Here is a 23,418-nt window from a genome sequence, read left to right as displayed (position 1 = left end):
GCTTGCCCAAGGATCTAATGACTAGAGAGAGGGGCATTCAAAACCTATTTCAGCAGTAAAGTTGGAAACCATTAAAGCACGTGTGCCTAGGGGGAATTTATCTACTGCATATGCGTTGCATTACACTAGCCTGATCACAAAAGTTAACAAACTGCAATCTATATCCTTGTAGTGCATGTACTTAAACTGCCCGACTTATGAGGAAGTATGATAAATGAAGTAGGTTTTGTAAGGGGGGGGGCAACCCCCTGCCAGACGTTATTCTTAAATGTGGTTGTTGTATCTCAGAGAGACAGGAATCATTAACAGGCAATGTAATACCCGTCTTCCTCTTTCTTGTGAGGTGCACTGATCTCAGAGCTCTTAGAGTTCAAAAAAGAATGGCTCTGCTCTAGACGTAATAATAACTAACCTCTAACAGAAATGTACAGGGCTTGGTATTCTTATTAATATCAGCAACCACTGCCCTATCGTTTCCTCATGGTCATTCAGAACTCCAAAACTTCCATCACAAAAAGTAACTGACAGATTCTTCCCAGAAAATAAGATTGATATTCTAAGCCTCACACTTAACTCACTCAAATGTATAACCCCATTTTTGTATATTTCCAATTCACACCCATACTTTCTTAGGGCGTCCAGACCTTTCTTTGGGCCTGACGACTTTAAGCAAATGACCTATCATGTCATAATAGGCAGTATTAGAAAGTTGTTGTTGTTCTTCTTCTTTCAGCTTTTCCCGGTTAGGGGTCAACATAGCGGAACTCCGGTCCACTAATGATTGGCAGTAGATTTTTACGGTGCCGAGGTGCTAGCTCGACGCCGAATCTTCAACGAAGGCACGCCCATTTACGCATGTCTTTTGAATGCCACTCTACGATGGGTAGGACATGCAGAATCCACACAGAAGGTGCTTCAGCCAAGAATCGAATGGGAGAGCCTATTGCTGTGAGGTGACAACGCTACTGCTGCACCACCGCGGCTTCAATAGGCAGTATTAGAAAGTGCAAAGATTTATTAAAAAAGAAAAGACTAAGATTGTTAATCTATGAAACTCTTCACTAGAGAAAGTAATCAATTAACTTGTCAGTTATTATTTATATCTTCTTATTTATGTTCATATTTTCATAAATGACAGCCCTACCTGTCATTGAGAGGCATGATGTGAAATGCCATGGTGGGAGACATTAAATTTCATTGTCAATGTCCATTTGTATCACACTGTATCTGAGATATTGCTAGGTGTTTGTTAGCCGTTGACAAAATATACAATATTTCCTTTTGTACTTAATACTTAAGCCGAAAGACAAACAACAAACTTAATACTTCAAAAACCAAGCGACTTACAGACTACTGCATGAGATCAGGTGAAACTTCAAATATTCTTGGAGAAAGCTGCGTTTGATATTCATAGTATTAAGTAGTGTAAGTTGCACATCTTTAGTCATATTCAATTTTATTTGTATTGCTAATTATACAATTATGCATATGTTTTTCATATTTCTGTAAACATCTCAATAAACATGCACTCATAGAGGAATTTCTGGTTGTCATGTGAAAGTTTATATCTGTTTAACAAAAATGTTCTAATAATACCTCTCAACTGTCCAGATTTTCACAGAAAGTCCAGAGTTTTGTCTCATATTTTTGGTGTGTTCCTCATAAAATTTTGGCTTTCTGGTAAGTCTCTGGCAAATCATTGAGGATTAAAGTCAGAAAATAATGGCATACTTTTGAGTTTCAGACTTCTTATATTTAGAAAATTTGTGCTAATGCAAAACCTGTTATTCTGTCAACTTTCTAAGTGTGTAAGAGCAGTAATTAAAAACGGTTGCGATTTTTGGGCCTTTTTCCCTCCATAATTTATGGCTTTGTCCAGATTTCTTGCTACAAGAAGTTGAGAGATATGGTAATAATATATAAGTAGTACAGCTTCCAGGATATGACAGTTTGTGTAAGTTTAACAAAATTATAATTTGTGGTTGTATGCATTATAATATATTACAGTATTTATGGAAAAGACTGAATGCATTGACTATTATCCCTGCAAAGAATACTTCTTACTGATATTGCTATTTGTACAGTTTTAATAATTTATTTTTCACAAAATATTTATGTTGTGCATCTTATGCTTAAGTTTATTTTTCAGAAAATGCTCTGAAATGTAAGGTGTGTGTAGGCTTCTGTAGGTGTGAAATTCCACACCACGTATGTGTTAAATCAAGCAACTAGATGCCACTATACAACACCACTGACCCTTTAGAGCACTATAACTTCTTAGCAACACCCTATCGCCAAATATAGAAATCAGTTTTACCTTTAAAATGCTGAAGATTAAGATAACATATTTGCCCATGGCTCACGCAGGACATCAAAAAACTGATGAAATGGGGGGGGGGGGTTGTGGCTAGGATGCTGAACTGATAGCTGCACTTCATTTCAGCTCTTATCTCAATACAATTCCTGACAGGAATTTTACAAAATAATATTTAATCTGAAGATATATTTATTGCTAACTTATTTCCAATAACTTTGAGCATCTATAAGAAAAATCTTATTGTCAGAACTTAAATAATTCCTGTCAAATTAATTACTGGAAAATCAGCACTAATATCAGCTTCACAGCATGTGTCATCTAAGGAATTCAGCACAAGACTCTTCTCTCAAAAAAGACCTGCAATCTCACATTACAAATATACAGGAACTTACAAAAAAAATTGACAAGATGGACAATAAAATAGATACTTTTAAAGAAACGTGCTCATAACAACTAGAACAGCTTCAAGAAATGTTTACTCAGCAGAAAGGACAGATATCACTTATTGAACAGTCATTAAATGACATTGAGACTAGAGTCCAAATAGAAGATCAACAAACTGAATTCTTACTTCAACAGAACACATATTTACTAGAAAAGTTTGATGATACGGAAAATCGAACAAGAAGAAATAATATTAGAATATATGATCTACCAGAAAAATCTGAAGGGGACAATATGATAAACTTTCTTACCACCTGGATACCAGATGTAACAAAAATACCTGAAGCTCTTTCAAATGGTATAGAATGTGCGCATAGATCACTAGCAGCTTCTGGAAATACTTCTTCTCCAAGTAAGAACAAGCCGAGATCCATAATTGTGAGACTTTTTTGTACACAAGATAACGATCTTTATATTAAGAAATGCTTGGGCAAACATCAAATACAATGATTCATTAATAAGATTTGACAATAATTATTCTACAAAGGTAGTTTCAAAAAGAAAAGAATTTCTACCAATAATAAAAACCTTGAAGAAGAAGCAATTGAAAGTGCATCTTTTATTCCCAGCAAGACTGAGAGTTTTTCTACCAAATGGAATAAAAGTCTTCGAAACAGTAGATTCAGCAATAAAATACCTTACCAACAGCAACATCCTAACACATGAAGAATCTATGGACTGGACAGTAAGTACACCGAAAAGAAATGAAGTAAATAACTGGAAAACCATTGAGCAAAAGAAAAAAAAAACTAAAGGGCAAATAATCTTACATATCTTATATTCTGCAAAAATTTAAATAATAATACTAACAACAAAATAAAAGTTCTTACTGTCTTCAAGTTACACCGAAACAGGTACTGTTTTCAATTATACTTTAAATGTCAAAATTAGCATAAATTTAAATACATTTATCTCAAATCACATTAATATACTAAGCATAATTTAAACATTACTCTATTTTTCATTATTATCCATCTATTATTTTCATATTCTTAATCAGAGTAATCAACACATAATAATGTTCTCAAATATTTTTTTTTTTATTTTTCTCTTCTTTTTATAAAGTCTTCATTAACTTATAATACTTTAATCAGTGTATAGTTATATTGCTTAATAGGTATAGTAATAGCTGCTATATAACTTATTATCCGTTACATCCCTGACAACATTTCTTTCTATAAGTTAAAAATGTCCCTGTTTGGATAAACAGTAATGCTGGGCGGAAATGTGTTGTTTTTGAAATGAAGTATTTCAGTTTATATGTATCATAAGACTACTTTAAATAACCTTAAAAGATGTTCTGCCTTTGACCCATATGCACATATTGATATAGTACAGTGAAAAAATATGTTGTGAGTGATTTTGCGGCTATGAGTCAAGTGTGTTATGGCTCCGGACTTCCGGAGTTGAGAGATAATTATAAGTAGCTTAGATATCCTGTTGTCTTTTCTTTTGTAAAGAAATAAGGCATAGCATGTTTAAAATGCAAAGTTTGATAGATGTGAACACTACTCTGCAGACGAGAGTGCTCGCGTGCACACTACATGATTTTGTCACAAAGTAAGAGAAGGGAAAAAAAAGAAAAAACACACGCCTTTTCCCGCTTGGTTCTCGAGACAATTTAACAGTCACAAATATTACTAGAAACTCAAGTTCATTATTGCTTGTCGTATTTACTTGTGTATGTCATCCCCTGACTCTTTTCTAATTGACGTCTAGTCAGGAAATAAGCTAGGTTCACTTTTAAAGATACAGGAACCTAAATTCCTTCTAATGAAACGTAAATAATATATTCGGTTCATCTAAATATACACAGATCTATTTTTTGAAGCACTTTCAGCTTATGGCTTCTGATGTCTTCTAGCACCTTGACAGATAAGGACATATGTCTGCTTGTCTTTCTATCTGTTTAGTTTTCCAGACATTTTAGCTATCCCTTACTATGTTTTGTACAGCAGAGTTTAAAGAGCAGAAATTAATCATCAGCAAATAGAATCACTGCTCATTTTACAAAGTCTCTAAAGAAACTAGTAACTGTCAAGCAACGGGCAGGTTTATTTTAAGGAAAATTGCCATTTGCCACACTGATACTACTAGTGTCCTGCTGCCAAAATATGCCCTCAAGTGGACAAATGGGATGCAACAAGAAGGTTAAATGTACATTTAGCAAATCAAACATTAAAATAACAGTACGATATACTAGCTAAAGTAAAAGCAATAATCATATAAACAACTATAATAAGTAACATAACAACAGAAGATTTAACCCAATGTGTCAACTATACAATATTTATATCCCATATAGGTTTGAACTTTGTCAAAGCATCTGTGTTCTACACACATATTGTATTGAATCCAATTTGAGTAGCAGAGGGAGAGGCTTAGCCCACACCCTAATTTATTACTAAGTTACCATGCATTGTGAACATACATTGTGGCAGGTGCTCAGTGAGCTATCCTTCCTTAGATGGCTCATGCTGTTCCCATTTACTCATCTGAGTAATGACTGCGGCTGTACTCTTCTTATTATATTACCTGGCTGTGGCTACACCCTTCTTATAATATTACCTGGCTTTTTGCATTACCAAGAATGACACAATACTAGTGTATGTGGGTATATCATGTTACTGTTAGTGTAAACAAAAATGCTTGACAATGCAACCGTAATTCTCAAACCTTTCTGCAGACAAATGTATAGCATTGTCTAGCAGGTGAGAGCCTGATTGTTCCTGATCAGCAGACCTGTATTTTCACGTTTCAATATGACTACATGAAAAGACACCAATATTAGTCTGCAAGTTTAGTAAGCAGTAAATTCACCAGGGATTAATTCGAGGAGGCACTTATATTATAGCTAAAGCACTTGACATTTGATAAGTGTATCCTCTCAATGATGCGTTCTATCTAGTCATTAACTGTAAAATAACTTTTTCTGAGAAACATTGTTGTAATGTCAGTTAATTATTTGAATTAAATATTTCTATATACAGTCATAAAGCAATTACCAGGATAAATAATACTCTTGCAGTGCATAGATCACTATAGCTATCCTCTGATGTTAGAGGAAAAACAAGCTTCTTAATCACCTTTCTGACTTAATAAAGGTATTACCCCATAGTTTAAATACATTTTGTCCATTTACTGCAAAGTGGGTTAGGAATTTTAACCTGCAACATTTTCATACATAATAGTTTAAATCTTAGCAGCTTCCATTATTTTGATATGTTCTCAAGTATACTTTTTAAATACTATAATGAGAAGCTGCTGATGTTTAATTCTAAAATTTTATTCAATCATAAGATTAAATTACTGGTGTTAAGTAAGCCAAAATTATATCTCCAGCACTTATTGTCAGCAGATAAACTCACTGGTTAAGTGTCAGTCTAAGCTGTAAGAGTTAATATGTGATATACATAGATGTTTGCTTTGAAAATATGGTCAAGTGCACTGTAGTTTTACCTCTGTACTGTGTCTTTTTGATTACACAAAGTCCCACTGAAAGTTGATAAAAGTGTTAACAACAAAACAATCAAGTAACAACATTATAACTAGTCTCTTAGATAAGGGAGACGTCTACATTTTGATCTTGTTGTCTCCAGCCATGGGCATCGTCTTTGAAAAGCTGAAAAATGCAATCAGAGGAACATATTTAATGTCCACTGAAGAAATATTAATATACTTGTACATTGTATTGCATTTCAGTTTATGTTAAACATGAAATATGATGTGATTTCAGAACTATTCATGTTTTTATTCTAATGTGACTTTGCAAATACTAATCTAAACACTGGTTTTGGACTTGAGTAGTGTAAAAACATTTACACAGCATTGGTATTGTATTGTACAGTAATGTCAGTAAATAGTTTTCAACAGATGTCTGCAACATACAGTTATAGATTTTAACATGAGAAAATGTTTATTAATACCCTACACTATTTTGAAATTATACTACCTTAATCTAAATATTTGTGCCTTTTTGAAACCTGATTAGAAATAAGTATTATTGAATTACAATAAGATAAGAGTAAAGAATATAGTTATATATTTTAGCTGATTAGATTATCTTAATATATTATTCAATTATCTTTATTTAAAAACTAAGAGGATAAGAGAAACTGATCCAAATATTATTTGTGAGGGTAGAAAGTTTGGTTATCAAACAGAGGTATATTACCTCATAGTGATAGGGAATTTAAGAATTCCAAGTTTGGAAGTTCTTTGTTTTTTTTTTTTTTATTATTTTATCACTTTGGTGTCACACAAAAACAAGCAAAAACCATACAAGAAAAACTTTTTGAATTCTGTATCCAAGATGGAACTAAGAATAAACGATATTTACATAAACTCACATATAAAACTCAAAACTAGGAAATGAAATGTTTATCCATAAATGTTAATGGTCTAAATAATAGTAATAAAAGGAGAAGCCTATTCAAGTACATAAACTTACATAAACCACAAATAGTCTTCTTACAAGAGACACACTTATTAGATAGGGATATAAACAACTTAAATATTAATAATTACACAGTACTAATAAACTCTCAATATAAAACAAAAAAGAGGAGTAGCTGTACTACTTCGCAACTCAACTATAACACCTAAAATAATTACTACTCATCAAGATGCATCAGGTATGTTTTGTCTAGCTTCAGTAGAATTACATAAGAGAATCTATACGTTAGTAAATCTATATTGGATCCCAGGACTAGGATTAAGAACAGTTAAACTGCACTTTGAAGCGATAATTCATTTAACTAAGGGTAGCCTGATATTGGCAGGAGACTTCAACAGTATAATGAATGAAAAAGATACAGATTCTAAATCTAAAAGAAGAAAACAACCTATATCTAAAGCACTATTAAAATGTATAGATACATTATATTTAAAAGATATAAATTAATTTGCAGAACCAGACTCACTAATCTTCACATTTTATTCTCATAGATATAAAACTAACTCTAGAATTGATAGAATATATGTTGCCAATGACCTAATAACAAAACTTGACAAAGTAAAAATTATAAATTGTCCCTTATCTGATCATAATGCCATAGTCTTTGAGATAGAGCTTACACCTTTTTATTCAAATCCCATTAGTAGGATACCTTCCTATATCACAAAATTGACAGATTTCAAATAATTTTATGAAGAAACAATCAAAAACTTTCTAGAAATAAACTACACAGAAGATATTTCAGAAATATATATCTGGGATTCGTTAAAAGCAGTTACATATGGGAAAATATTATCCTGGTACATAAATAAAAAGGACGTTATGGAATAAAGATATGCTAGACTTACAAAACAAAGCAGATAAATTGAAACTGGAAATACAAAAGGATAATACTACTCAAGTTCAAGAGCTTACACAAATCAATAAGAAGTATGCAGAATTGTTACATCATAAGATTATGATTAACTAAGAAAAGATAAAAATAAACTCATACTCTACTAATTCAGCACACCTGAGACACTTAGCTAATACAACAACAAAAATAATTAACTCTAAGCAAATAAAAGAAATATTTATTCCTAATACTAACAAAAGAGTTACGGAACTAAATATTTTAGAAGCATTCAGACTCCAATTTAACATTGATAATTCCATAAACACTCAAGATACACCTGCTAAGGATATAAAAAATACTTAGAAAATAATATTCATATTAAATTAACACAAGAACAAATAGACATTATAAACAAACCAATCAATATGACAGAATTAAAATCACAAATTAAAAAGCTCAAGACAAATAAAGCACCTGGCCCAGACAATATGCTACCAGAAATGTATAAATTAATACCCAATCAAGCCATATCCTTACTATTAAAAGTATATGATATAGCCAAGAAAGATTTGAACATACCACCCTCTTGGAAATATTCATTGATATCCCCAATTATCAAACCAGATAAAGATGAGAAGCAGTGCTCCTCATATAGGCCAATGTCATTACTCAATATAGACTATAAGATGTTTATGGCTATATACACAGATAGGATCAAACACTTTCTTCCTTTCTTAATTCACAAAGATCAAACAGGCTTTATTAAAGGAAGAAATACTTCAGATAATATTAAAAGAATACTAACATTAATATACTATAGCAAACATAAAGTCCTAGATTTAAATGTAATCTCATTAGATATTAATAAAGCTTTTGATTCGGTTAACTGGAACTTTCTTTCACTAGTTTTAAAAGAATATAACTTTCCTTCTAATTTTAATAATCTTATCCAAATACTATATGAAAAATCTACTGCATATGTTAAACTAGGATTGCATAGATCAGGCCCTATAACAATCAAAAAGGGAACTAAACAAGGTTGCCCTTTATCACCATTGATATTTGCATTACTCATAGAACCCTTTGCAAATCAAATCAGATCAAACAATAACATAAAGGGATTTGTATTAATAAAATGTTAAACCTTAAAATCCAAATCTTCGCTGATGACATAATATTAACTCTCTCAGATGCCAGTGAGTCTTTGAATGTTCTGTTTAACACCATGAATACATTTCAAAATATTTCGGGCTTAAAATTTAATGAAAACAAAACTAAAATTATGCCCTGTAATTGTAAAAAATATATATAAATAAAAGATTTTCCAAATATATAGTAACAGAAAATTATTATATCTGGGAATAAATCTACTCAATGAATTAACAGATTTTGTAATATTTAACTATAATAAAATACTAGACAAAATAGAACAAACAATTGGTTACTGGAATAAATACATATTTTCAACAGCAGACAGATTATATCTTATTAAAGTAATCATATTTCCCAAAATATTATACTTAATACAACATTTTTCATTGCCACCTCCCAAATATATTATTCAAAGATACAATAAACTAATTTTAAATTTTCTGTGGTTTCCAAATAAACCCCGTATAGCCTTAAATAAACATTTACCAGATTGGGAAGACGGTGGAATTAATTTACTGGATATTGATTTATATATTACCTCATCTGTTGTTAAAAATATAACACTATGGTTAAATAATTCATACACACCTATATGGAAACAAGCCCATGAGCAGATTTACATAGAAAGCAATTACAATCACATACAAGACAACTTAACAGTAATATCATCACCCCTTATATGGATGTTAAAAGATTATTTTTTAGGGAAAAGGAATAATATTAATAAATTGCCATATAACTATATAAGCTCCACACTTTCAATGTTCAAAACATATATAAACAAAATACCAAATATTAATTCTTGGATTTTTCTTATTTTCCCTATAGCTTTTACACCCAATATTCTAGATACATCCCAAGTCTCTAAAATGAATATACTCAAGAAAAAAGCAGTATTCTTTTGGCATCAACTTATAGAGAAAGGAAAAATACTAACAAATGAACAGATAACTTACAATTATAATATAAATAAAGACTACTGGTTGCTTTTACAAAATCTAAGACATTTTCTTATAAATAAAATAGAACAGATGCAACATTCAGTTAGACATGAAGCTACAAAACTTATTGAATACCCTATTCTTATCACAAAACAACCTTATCAGGGTACAGGTTATTTGTCTAATATCTATAAAATTGTTAGAAAAACCATACTGGGATTATTATACTTTAATAAACAACCATCCTCCAATTGAAGAAGAAAAAAGTAATACTCTAAAATCTTCCAAATTTTCTACATTATCAAAGTACTGGCAATTATTCACTTGGAGATATATACACAGAAGTTTCTATACACCAATTAGGCTAGCCAAAATGTATTCTATTGAAGATCAATGTTGGAGATGCCATATGTTATTTATCTTTATTTCATGTAATGTTTCTTAAGACATCTTATTTGAAATAATAAAAAAAAATATTTAGTGGAGAAATAAAAAAAAACAAAAAAAAAACTGATGAAACAAAGAGATGCAGCTTGAAGAACCTGGAAACAAAACCCATCCACCTATCCAACAGTGAACTGCACCAGATATACCTTTCATATAGAAAGACAACTAGAATAACTTCCAACACATGGGGGAGGTGAAGCCCCCCACTCCTATGCATTTTATTTATGTATTATATTGTTTTTCCACTCCGGTGGGTTTAATGTACGTATCATGTTGTTTTCGTCAGTGGTTGCCAAGTGGTTAGTTTCCTGGAAAACAGCGTAATACATAAATTAAACCTACTGTAGTGGGGAAAATATATTGCATAAAGAACCCCTCCTCATGTGGGGGAGACTGCACCCCCTACACCACCCCTACGTAAATATACTAACTCCGAGATGACACTACAATGGAGAAAAGGACAAAGTTCATCAGTGGTGGCCAAGTGGTTAGTTTCCCGAAGGCAATAGTCGCCATTTTGGGAGTTTGCTGTTTTAAGCATTAGCTGTTGTCGTCTCCCTGTTATGCATGTTAACGTTACGATAAGTCGACTTTCTGAACAGGAACTATGTATATATATATATATATATATATATATATATATATATATATATATAAACTGATCACACCAGTTGCTGAATTTAATACATTCCATCCCACCTTTCCTCAGAACAGTTACCAATAAAATAGCCAAACCCCTTATATCTAAATTTCACCTTTTTCTAACTACAAAACTCATACCTTTAGATTTCAAGCACTCTATCATCATCCCACTCCCAAAAATAGCCACCCCTTAACTTACAAAAGACTCCCACCCCAAGTCCATTATATGAAATGTTAAAGGTAATGTGCAAAGTTATTTTACAAATCTTCCTTTCCCTTTTCAGCAAGGGTCTACATGCACCTTCATGTATACAAACACTTATCTGTTTAAAAAGGAAGATTTTTTTTTCCCAAGACCTGCTGTGAAGCAGACCATTTAATACTCCCAACAAACAGGGAAATTTTAATGAAACTCCCTTCCAGCCCAGTGTGCTGCTTCAATAATGTACAGGTAGCATGTAATTACATTGTTTGAACAGAGACTAAGTAGTAAAACTGTAATATGTAAACAGTAGTAAAGTAATTAGGTAATTACCAGCAAGTTAAATGAATGGTGTGCCAAAAACCAGAATAAGCAAATGGTGGTTAGTTACTGGAGTGTTGTTGGAGCTTTTTCCCCAAAAACTCCACTGAACAGGAGTTATCACAGCCAAGTCATATTACCCCAGTGAGCAAATGCAGTAAAGTAAATATGTAAATAATAGAGCAAGAGAAGTATTGATGTATGATAATTTTAATTTCATCTCCTTGTAGAAGTTGGTGGAGATAAAGAATGTTTGGAATTTCTATGGTGCAACTGTAACATTATCCAAATTTTTTTTTTTTTTATCTTAGACTCTGTGAAACAAACATTCCAAAACAGAATCCAACTGTTTCTGAGGTGCTGGAACCATCTAAGAACATCACTAGCTACAAATGGTAAGGATCACATAAGTGAAGGGCAGCACTGAGAACTTTTTTGCACTTTTACCCACATCTAAGCCATTATACACAATTCCAGGTTTAAGCAGCTGTGTTTATTTTATTTATTTTTTTAAGATGATTTATCCTTTTCGAAAAATTGTTTGTTTCTTTTTTTCTTATTGCCATACCCACTGTGGTTTGTGGCATTTTATTTGAAGAATTATTCTACATACTGAATGCTTGAAAAAATTTGCACAGCTGTACACAGCAGGATGGTAAATTTTTATAACCATTTGGCAAAAGCTTTTTGTTTGGAAGAAGTGGTTGTCGGTGTGCAGAACATTTGCCAAGTGGTAAACCACATTAATTGTTTTATCATTCAAGACATGCTTTGGGGCTTAAAACCAAGAAAGTAAACGTCCCTATGTGGATGCATTAAAGATCTAGTCAAATAGCTCTGACAAAAACAAAGAGATTTATAATCCACCTTTTTTTTTGCAAGACATCCTGAAACATGACCTGAAAAATAGAAACTCCAAAATGCAGTGTCTCAGATGTCTTTAATTAGAGAGGTTTTGTAAATGTCTTGTACATTGTGTTTTGCTATGATCTTCCTGTCTGGGTACCCTTGATTTATGTTCAGGGAAGTTTGCTTTCTTATTTCCATCCTTACTTGGAACCAACATTCTTGGAGATGAATAAGAAGAGAAACTTGGCAACCCAGGTATTTGAGGGCATAGATCTGCTTCCACTTGTGTTGTGCTTATGAGGTATAACAGTAGTGAAACACTTGCTTTTACCTAATTCGGTCTTTTTTTGGCTTTATTGCATTACTGAAGACACTTTTTGTCATTGTGTATTTTGAGGCTGTATGCTGAAACATTTCATTTGTTTTTTCAAGAGTTATTCATATGCCTCTGTCACTGCCTTGTGTGAGCAGCTATGCAAAACATGTAATTGCTTTTTTTTTCAGTAAAGATGAAACCGAGAGATGAAAGATTAAGATATACAAAACCTCCAATTTGTTTTTAAGGAAGTGTGCAGCAGAACTTTGGAAAGTGACAATTTCTGATATATATATATATATATATATATATATATATATATATATATATATATATACACACACACATTAGCAGCGCTTAGAATTCATTAATGTATGTTTTGTCAAAACCTGTATTGTCTTAATTGGACTGGAACTTTCTGGCTTCTTTAATAACTTTACTTTGGAAATGTTACTTCGATATTCCAAATGTTAAACTGAAATGAAGTAAAGAGCTTGAACTCCTTTATCTAAAAACAGAAACTGGAAAATCACCTGCTTTGCCTCATTCTAGGACATCCCTTTAGAGTTTTTTGCAAGTGACGCTTCTTTAAATGTTTAGTGCAGCAGTAGAGTTTTAGTCTTTTTTGCTTGCCGTTTTCAGTAGACACTAGGTATTAAGGCAAGAGAAGAACTATTCTCATGGAGTGCAGATGATAACACAAGACAGCCTGTTGTTATGGGTCCAGTGAGCCCATATGTATAAGTTTTATCTGTGAGTCTTTTGCAACTGCTAAATTGATTTAGAACTCAGCAGGCGATACAGTTATCTTTTGTTAGTGGTGGTAGTAGTAGTAGAAAGAGTTAGTTGATGGTGTTTTTCTAATGCCATTTCTTTGTTCAGAACTTTTATTTATTTTCCGTATGCAAGAATAAATACACATGTATTTAATTTTAAAAATGTATTCTATATCTTGCTTTCTTTAAGTGAGGAGTATTGCTCTTTAGTTTCAAACATTTGTGTTTGGTTGTTTATTCATTTGTTTAAGGGTAGTTACACAAAACTAGAGAATTATCAGTATGGCATAAATCTTTTGAAGAGCACATGTTCATGCAGAATTACTGCAAACTAACAGTATAGTGGGCTTATTTTATGAGTGTTGCGTAATTGTATTATGGATGTATCAAATTAGTCTGGCTGGTGGCCTTGTGTTAGTGTAAAAGCAGGAATTGGTAGTGGAACTAAAAATTTATTATTAGAGCCCTCTCTTAATCATTGCATGTGTGGATTGCAGTAGTTTTTGCCAAAATACAGTCATTGTTCAGAAAGTTAGCACTGGAAAGAGATTGGACTGCAGGTCAGGTGTATGGTATCCTGGAAAGCTAATGTTTTGGCTTTGCTTGCTACTGGTACTTTGTGAACATTATTTAGGATGGCCGGCATTAGTCATGACCCAAGGTAGCAATGTTCACTTGCCATACACTCTGAAGGCTGATGCATTTTGTTGTCAGTTATACTGTTCATAAGACCCTTAATTTGTGACGGGTCCAAGGATTTTTAAATTGGAATTGTATTGCCTGCAGAATGTTGTACATCCTGCAAAACAGTTCTGTCCTCAAAAGGTGCACATATCCTTGGAGACGCAAATAAATATACAGATCTTAAGATGTAACAGTTACTTTATGCAGAGCAAGTTAGGAAACGGGCAGAAATTAGCTCTGTAGCATATGGAAAGATGTTATTTTTCACAAATGACTTGAGTGCAAGCCCAAAGAAACTGTATATGTTGGTCTGCGCAAGGATGAAATGACAGCCAACTTAAATGAGGTTGAAAATAACTTCAGTGAATTCGGCAACAATCTGATAGCAGCTCTAGGCTCAGAGAATGCAGATCTGAAATGTAGATCGAACTATGGAAAATGAAACTATCTAAAATGATACACTAGAGATTGAAACAGCTGATGGAGTGAAACAACTTCTGGTGTAAAACAAGTGAGAGCTGAGACAGGCCAAAGTGGAAAAGGAAGAAAGTAAGTATTAACATGAACTGGCCATGGTTTGAGAGATGGAAAAGGATGAGAATAAAGAGAAAAGCAGAGCTGGCACAAAAAGGAGATGCTCAACCTCCACCAGATACACTTGTAGTAGAATAAAAACCAGCCACTGATGCCAAGGTCAGTACTAAATAGTTTCCTTAGTAGGAGGGTGTGATTTTAATGCACAAGAGGCAATGAATGAGGTGTTTATCTCCCCTCATCAAGGATATTGCAATGCATGTAGAACCAAGTTAAGAAACACTAAATTTTTTCTGAAGTTGTGTGAATGCTTTAGGCTAAATTACTCTGACATTTATAGGAAAATGTTTGGAGGACAAAGACTGAAGACAACAACGATTACTTCATTGTGTAACTAAGCAGTTGTTTTAATAGGTACGTGAGTGGATACCAAATTACGACTAGCAAAATGTAAGGAGGCCTTATGATAATGGAGCAAGAGCACTCAGTACTTTCCCTGAGGGTATAAGAATCTGGTTGACAGATAGTTAGCGCAACACTGATGATGAAATGGACAGAGAGAATGGCATTTAGCTAGCCGGCAGAGCACAGAGGTTGACAAAGTATTACACATAGGCTTGAAAGAGAGTTTAAGGAGCAGTCTAAATCATTCTAGGAAGTTATACAGGCAAAAGGGGCATTACTGACTCCAGTACCTGCAAGGTATTGGATTTAGATGTTTTTGTTATAACCAGATGAGCCATGCATGGCCCAAATCTCCACAACAGATGGGTGGGAAAATGAAACCTAAGTAAGAGAACAGAGGTCACACCACTCTAGTGATAGTGTCTTGAGACAATAGGTGTTCCATACTACCACAGGGTCCTGCACTCGGTCCAGGTAGAGTGAAAAAAAAAAAACATTGCTAAGATGGATACCATATCAGACGTAAACTGGTAAAAGGGAGCATTACTTGCCCAGACAGTCCACTCCACTCCAGTTAGGGTCATTAAAAGGACAGTATAGTAATTGTATCCTTAGTATTCATATTAGTGTGGCTGGTGCCAGCATGTTACTGTTAAACCAGAAAGGAGTAGTAGCATTGAAAATATATTATTAAACATTAATAGACATAATTATCTGTGTGTTACAGGTAGTGTTGGTAAAGTAATACTGAATGGCCTCACCATGAGTGAGGTGTATGAAATCCTGGAAAAAACAATTACTTAATTTTTCTGTCCGGTATCTGGGAATGGTGGTTGATGATAAGGGATGTCTGAATGAGCACTTGAAAGCTAGAATCTGAAGTCCTGCAGCCAACCATTATAGAGTGTCAGGAGTAATGTGGACAAAAGAAAGGCAAAAGAAGCTGAAAAGTAAGGTGTACACATCAGTGGTATGACCAGTACTTCTGTATGCCACAAAAGCCTGGGCAGTGATGGCAGGGCATCTGAGAAAAGTAGAGGTGGTGGAAATGAAGGTCCTGAGGCAGGTGGTGAGATATACACTGTGGCACAGATAAAGAAATTATGACATCATAGCAGAAGCCAACATGCTGCAAATGCAGAGAAGGTCAAAGAGAAGAGATTGCAGTTTTTTTAGCACACATGCAGGAAAGCAGAAGACATTTTGGTGAAGGAGGTTAAGGAGGGACAAGGAAGATGGTTCTCAGGTACTTGCTCTACTACTGAACTCTGAGGATATTAAGAAGCCTAGTCTTACATTCCCATATTAGGTTTTAGAATTTATATTTTGCATACAAATAACCCATTGTCAGGCAGAACAATGACATTTTGGGACATGTATTTGTTGCTCCTGTCTATGGGGGACACAAGTGCTAAACTAGGGGTAAATTTGAGGTTTCTCGCCCATTAATCCTAATTACATTTGAGTAGAGTTAGAAAACTACCTTGCTTTAAGTCGAGTGGAAGACAGAAGATGAGGAAATGAGGATGTCGAGCCAACAGATGGATTGCATGAGAGAAGACTTGCAACAGTCAGGCATGACTCTTGAAGAAGGTAGGAGAGTGGCACTGAATCAAGAGGGAAGGTAACGATCAACAAGACACCCTGACCTATTTAGAAAAATGTAGGGAAAGGGGATTAATGATGGGAATTCTGCTTCACTGTTAATTGGTAATGTTTTGTTTGTTTTATGAGACTATTTTGTGCTGTCACTTTGATTGACTTTGTGTTTAAAACATGATCATACTGTTAGGTAACAGCTCCCCACCCACCCCCCATGTCCTTACCCCTTCATACTTAGCAGTGTTGTGTTTCCTAGACTTTTGTTACATCTGTTTGTGACTCTTTGCTTCTGTTTTGCAGCCTTGGTCAGGGTGATGGAGATCTCGTTAGTGTTGCCTGAACAATGTAACCTGCTGCAGAATATGATCTTGAACAGTTACTGTTGTGTGTTATTCCACTGTGACAATTACTCTACAGCACTGCACAGCAAAGAATCAGATTAGCTGTTTAATGTTTTCTGTATTGGGACCATATTTGTCCTAAGTGCACAATTTAGCATGCTGGGGTGCAACATCAGCCTGATTTATTAAGCATTTGGCTTTTGGTTTTTAGTACCCTTCCAGTGCGAGACCTAAAGTGTTGCTCTTTACAAACAAAAATTTGTACACTCCTCTTCATAGGATTTATTTTCAGCAAGACTATTTTTAGATTAGAAATATTTAGTATATATGTTTTATGGTATTCTAACATTCAGTATTTTTACATTCACAGGTGAGTGAAATGTTCTCTACAATGAACTGAAATCTAACATAATAGGAAATGAGTCTCTACCAGAATGAATGTTGCAGCATGCAGATATTAGTTTTTTATTATCAATATAATTATAAACTTACATTTGAAATACATGCTGGCATCTCTTTTTGTTACAGGTGAAATCAAAATTCCTCAAGACTATTGTGCAGAAGACCTGGGTTTTAACAGTGATTTTTCAATTCTTCTCCCAAGACGACATGGTCTTGGTCTATGTTCCACAGCACTTATCAGCTACCTCATCTCTTTGCACAATGATATGGTCTATGCAGTTGAAAAATATACAACCACCTTTATTAAGTGAGTTACTGCTGTTTTTTTTTTAATTATCTTATTTGCTTATTTATTTGCAGAGCAAAGTGTATATTAATGCAGTTGGTGGCTCTTCATTTTCCTTAAAAATGCCACTATATTTCCCCCGTTACATTATGCAGTTTTCTTTCAAAAATGTATTTTTCTTTACATCAATAGTAACTTATTCTTGTTGCTATTACACTCCACCACTGTGTCATAATTCACTATTAATCTAGTATCCCCTCTTTGTCCTTTGCTTAGATGTCTTTTTTCCCCCCAGTAATGTTGGGTGAGCAATCATAGCTGAGTGGATATTATTTCCTGTGTAGCACTGAGGTGTCTGGTAGTGATGGTTGAGCAAGTCATTTCCTGTCATCCAGTTGGAATTTTCCTCTCATTTAACTGTAAGTGCACAGAATACAGTGACTCACCGTACCACATTAGGATTATGTTGCCAGTTACTATTTTTGGACATTTGCCATTAGCATTCTTATGCCAGTAAACTGTGGTGTCTTTTACCTGAACCTAACTAGTGAATGGTCAGTGTGGGTCTGCAAAGTCCCCTCCAGTTCCCATGGAAGAAAAAACTATTCTTGGTATGCTTGATCCTTCCTTCCTCACTTACTGTCCAGTGACCATATCCTTAATTATACCCTGGTTCCTACCATTGCAGTTAATATTCTGATTGTGCCATTAAGCCTAATCTGGATGTAAACTGTTAATCTGAAGTAGTTAACTTCATTCTTTCTGCACATGTGGGTATTCAGATCAGATTCGGATCCGAGCCAGCAAAACTTTTACAAGCATCAGCTCCGAGCTCCAAGCTCCTCCCCTACCTATAATACATCACTTCCTCCTGACTAACCCCAGATCTCGTTTGCCGCTCTAAGAGTTAGCATTGTGGTCTCTAAGCTCTCAGCGAAGGTGGTAAGGTTTCTCTTGTTTTTCTCTTTTCAGTACAGTTGGTGTGTGTGTGTACCTGTTCCCCTTTTCCTCCCCCTTCCACGCGTGGTCGTCGTGTTAAAAAAAAAAAAAAAACAAACAAAAAAAAAAAAAGTTTTTTTCTGTGTAGCTTGTTGGTAGTTTTAGTTCCCGCCTAGGCCCCCATCCCTTGTTTTGTGTGCGTGTGTGTGTGTGTGTGTGTGTGTGTGCCTTAGGGTTTAGTTACTGTTCCGCCCTTAAGGCTGAACAGCCTAAAGTTCTTTTTAAAAAATGCACAGTGTGTGGTCACAAGCTCTCACCAGCCGATGGCCACACTCTGTGTGTTCTTTGTTTAGGGCTCTCCCATTTGTCAGCCTCCTGCGACATTTGTGCGGGTTTTAACCCCAGGGCCTTGAAAGACCGTCGGGCTAAGCTCATGGCCAAGGATCTGCTGCCAGCTTCTGCCCTAGAGTCTACCTCGGTCTCCGCTCCAGCCAGTGACTTCTTGCAGGGAGGGACTCAACCTCCCGCTCATCCTGCGGCCTCAGATTCGTCCCAGAAAGGTAGGGACAAGAGAGAGAGGGAGAAGCACCACAAAGAGAGGGACAGGCCCAGAAAAAGATCCCCCGACAAGGAGTCTTTCTCCAGCCCCTCTTCTAAAGTCCCCTAGTCCCGTTCTCCTCAGCTCCGCTCTCCCTGTTTCTCGCCGGAGCCGATGGAGCCCTCGGAGCCAAGGCACTCCCCTCAGATCCAGCCATGAACCCGCTTCAGTCGCTTCTTCTTCAAGGTCGACTCGGAGTGTCTCCGACTTTGATGTGGACAGGCTGATGAGGAGGCTCATCCAGAATCAGATTCAGATGGGGGTCTTACCAGGTCCCTCTCCCATCAGAGAGGGTCTTTCTACAACTCTATTTCATCCAGTCTATCCTTCCCCGTCCTGACCCGACGCTTCGGGCTTCTCTGATCCGAGGCCGTTTGGAGCTGTTGGTTCGGTGCCGAAAGTTCTCGTTTCCTCGACGCTGGCCGTCACCTTGAGTTCCTCGGATCTGATTTTGGATCCAGGAGACTCTCGGGGCCATGGTCAGGTAGTCGGACCCGAGGATCGAGGTCATTCTCTTTCGGATCCCATCCTTGGTGCCCAGACTACCCTGCCTTCGGCTCCGATCCCTGCTTCGGACCCGGGGAGGGCCTTATCCTTACGGGTTATGGAGATGGGCTCTCCATTGGCATTCGGGGCAGTGGAAAGGCTTCTCTCCCAGGGGTTGAGACCACAGCTCACATACTCGGATCCTTCACAGACCTCCCTGTTTTCGGATTCTGCTCCCCTCAACCTGTCTCAGGGACAGCCCGTGCCAAAGCAACCCCAGGTTGTTCCCCTCAGGGAACCCCCGGAGGCTTATGAGGCTTACGAGTCCTCTTCAGAAAGTCCCACTGCAGAGGAACCTCGTAAACACAAGTGTAAAAGGAGACACTTGGACTCCCCTGAGCACATTACCACTGATTCAGACTTAGATGAAGGAGAGGGTTCCCCCAGATCACCTACTGAGGACGTCTCCTTCGGAGACATTATGGAGATCCTCCACCAAAGAGGAGGTTGGTCAGCCCCCAATCCCTCTGCGGATGAGTCCGTGTTTCTGGAGGCCTTTGGCGCGGGCCCATCTACTTCCTGGGTTTCCCCACCAGCCAACCCTTTGGTGGACCTCATCACCACTAGGGCATGGAAGGATCCTGACACTGTGGAGCCTATACCCAAAAGACTGGACAAAATTCTTTCCCCGCCGTCAGATAGACAGCCATGGTCCAAAGGAGCCCCTGTGGACGCTTTGGTGGTTGCAGCTGCCAGAAAGAAGGAACTGACACAGGAGAGTTCCTCAGTCCATCCACCAGACAAGGAGTCCAGGTCGATGGATCATTTCAGGAAGCGTATGTACTCTTTTTCTATCTATGCGCTGAATTAATTGGCACATGTTACCCGACTGCAGCGTGATCTTATAACGGAACTAACTGAGTCACCCCTGGAGTCTCTGTCAAGCAGGACAAGCAGTCCTTTCTACGAAGATGACTACACTGAAATCAGTAGCAAATACATCTATGCGTCTCCTCTCCCATGCTACGGAGGGAACCGCTAGAGCTGCTGATACAGGCATTGCCTTGAGGAGACATGCCTGGATCAGACTGTGTCAATTTGCGGACCCCTTTAAGGCGTCTTTTATTAACGCTCCTTTCGATGGATCATCCCTCTTTGTGAAGACAGTATGCGACACGCTCACCCAGAGTGAGAAGGATGGAAAGACTTTGTCTGCCATCAGAAACCGCTTCTGTAACCCCCAGAGATCCTATTCCAGGAACCAAAAGGGGCAAAAGAAGATGTGGTTCCGGAAATCACAGTCTTTCTGGGACACTTGGGACTATTTGTCCACCCGAGGCAGAGGGGGACAAGACCAGCACCATCCCAGAGGCAGAGGGGGGGTCCCAGAAAGTTTGGGTCTAGGGAACCCTTTTCCGACACGCCCGCACAGCAACCCTGAGGGTTTGCCCGACTGCTCTACTCTGGAGGCAGTCGGGGGAAGATTCTCCTTACATCCAGCGGCATGGGAGTCAATTACTACAGACCGCTGGGTGTTAAACATCATATCCAGAGGCTATTCTGTCCCTTTCATATCATCTCCCATCACTCCAGCACGCCTCCCAGATGTTCCACCCGATCACAGGGAGGCCGCAGCTTTACAGGTTTCGAAACTGTTACAAAAACAAGCCATTGAACTGGTCCTCCCCCGACCAGTCCGGATCAGGCATCTACTCCAGGTTCTTTTTAGTGCAAAAGAAGACGGGGGACCTCATGCCCGTACTGGACCTGTCTATCCTCAACCTTTCGGTAGAGAAACAAAAATTCCAGATGGTCACTCTACAGTCCAGTCTACCGTTTCTAAGAGAATACGACTGGATGTGCTCGTTAGGCCTCCAGGATGCTTACTATCATATCAAGGTCCACAGAAGCTCCAGGAGGTTTCTGCACTTCCGCCTAGGGGCCGGTCAATTTCAATTCAGAGCCCTACACTTTGGTCTCACCACAGCCCCCAGGGTGTTCATCAAGGTAATGGCAGTCATAGCGGCTCACCTGGGACTTCAGGGCATTCAGGTATTCCCCTACCTAGACGACTGACTCTTCGCTGCATCCACCAAATGTCTCTTGTGCCAGGCCCTATGCTACTTTCTCGGTCTGGCTCACATGTTTAGGCATCACGATCAACCTCAACAAGTCCCACCAGGCTCCGGTTCAGGTCATAGACTTCCTTGGGGCACGGTTGGATACTATTCTGTCAAAGATCTTTCTCACCTTGGAAAGGATAGAAAATCTCAGACTCCACGTGTCAGCTATCTCAGAGCACTCTGTAGTCACAACAGGCGTTGTTCTCAGGGCTTTGGGTTTGATGGCAGCCTCCATTTCCATTCTCCCTCTTGCACGTTTTCATGCGAGAACCCTTCAGTGGAATCTAGAAGTTCAATGGTCCTTGCTAGACCTCCCGATGACTTTCCGAATCAACTGGACATGCAGAATGTCACTCCAGTGGTGGCTTCAGTCATCAGACATACCTGCGGGGCGCAGCTTTCTAGCCCCACCGTTCCATGCCACGGTGACCATGGAAGTCTCCCAGCTCAGGTGGGGGGGGGCACTTCCTGGGAAGAACAGTCCAAGGCACGTGGTCCCTACTAGAAACCAAGCTACACATCAATGTCCTGGAGATGAGGGCAGTGCTTTTAGCATTGAAAGCCTTCCATCCTGTCCTACCACCAGGGACAGTGGCCATTCAATCAGACAACATGTCAGTAGTCTGGTATATCAACAAGCAGGGAGGGACTTGATCCTACCCTCTTTGTCGCAAAGCCATGAGAGTTTGGGAGTGGGCCATATCCACCAGCCGGTTTCTGATAGCAACGCATATCCCGGGACGCTCCAACATTTTAGCGGACAGTCTAAGCCAGGCAATCGTTCTGCCTTACGAGTGGTCTCTAAATCCATCGGTGGCGAAGAGAATCTTCCTCGTATGGGGTCAACCTTGCTGCGACCTCTTCGCGTCTCCTTCCAACACGAAGTGCAGCAACTTCTTCGCTCTGATCCCCCCTCCAGGGGATGTCCCAAGGGACGCTCTAGTCCATGCTTGGCCTCCCGGGTTACTTTATGCTTATCCCCTGTTACCTCTGATACTGAAGTTCCTTCAGTAAGCTTGCCAGTTGCAGTGCAAAGTCATTCTCATAGCTCCCTTCTGGCCTTGCCAATTGTGGTTTCCCTTCCTATGGTCTCACCTTTTGGCTCCTCCATGGACTCTAGATCCATGCCCGGATCTACTTGCTCATCCGTCAGGCTTGCCCCTGCCCAACCTGGACAGTCTCAAGCTGAAGGCGTGGCTGCTCCAGTTCACATGATCATCAGGACTCCCGGACTTTCATCCCCTGTTAGGAACATTCTGGTAGCATCTCTCAAAGCCTCCACTAGGAAACTCTACAGTAGCAAGTGGAGACGTTTTTCCG

General features: G+C 37.5%; 1 protein-coding gene across 1 annotated transcript in view; it reads left to right on the top strand.

Annotated features, from left to right (window-relative positions):
• RNF213 (ring finger protein 213) overlaps window positions 1-23,418 on the top strand; it is a gene marked incomplete in the record, with an annotated part of 2,890,576 nt that overhangs the window by 2,673,472 nt on the left and 193,686 nt on the right. Inside the window, 2 exon segments of the mRNA XM_044069632.1 lie at window positions 12,069-12,152; window positions 17,793-17,973. Of these exon segments, the coding sequence (XP_043925567.1) occupies window positions 12,069-12,152; window positions 17,793-17,973 (265 nt within the window).

The sequence above is a fragment of the Protopterus annectens genome, chromosome 4.part0, assembly GCF_019279795.1.
Source record: "Protopterus annectens isolate FY-2018-M chromosome 4.part0, PAN1.0, whole genome shotgun sequence".
Classification (NCBI taxonomy): Eukaryota; Metazoa; Chordata; order Ceratodontiformes; family Protopteridae; genus Protopterus; species Protopterus annectens.
This window is presented reverse-complemented; position numbering and strand designations above follow the sequence as displayed.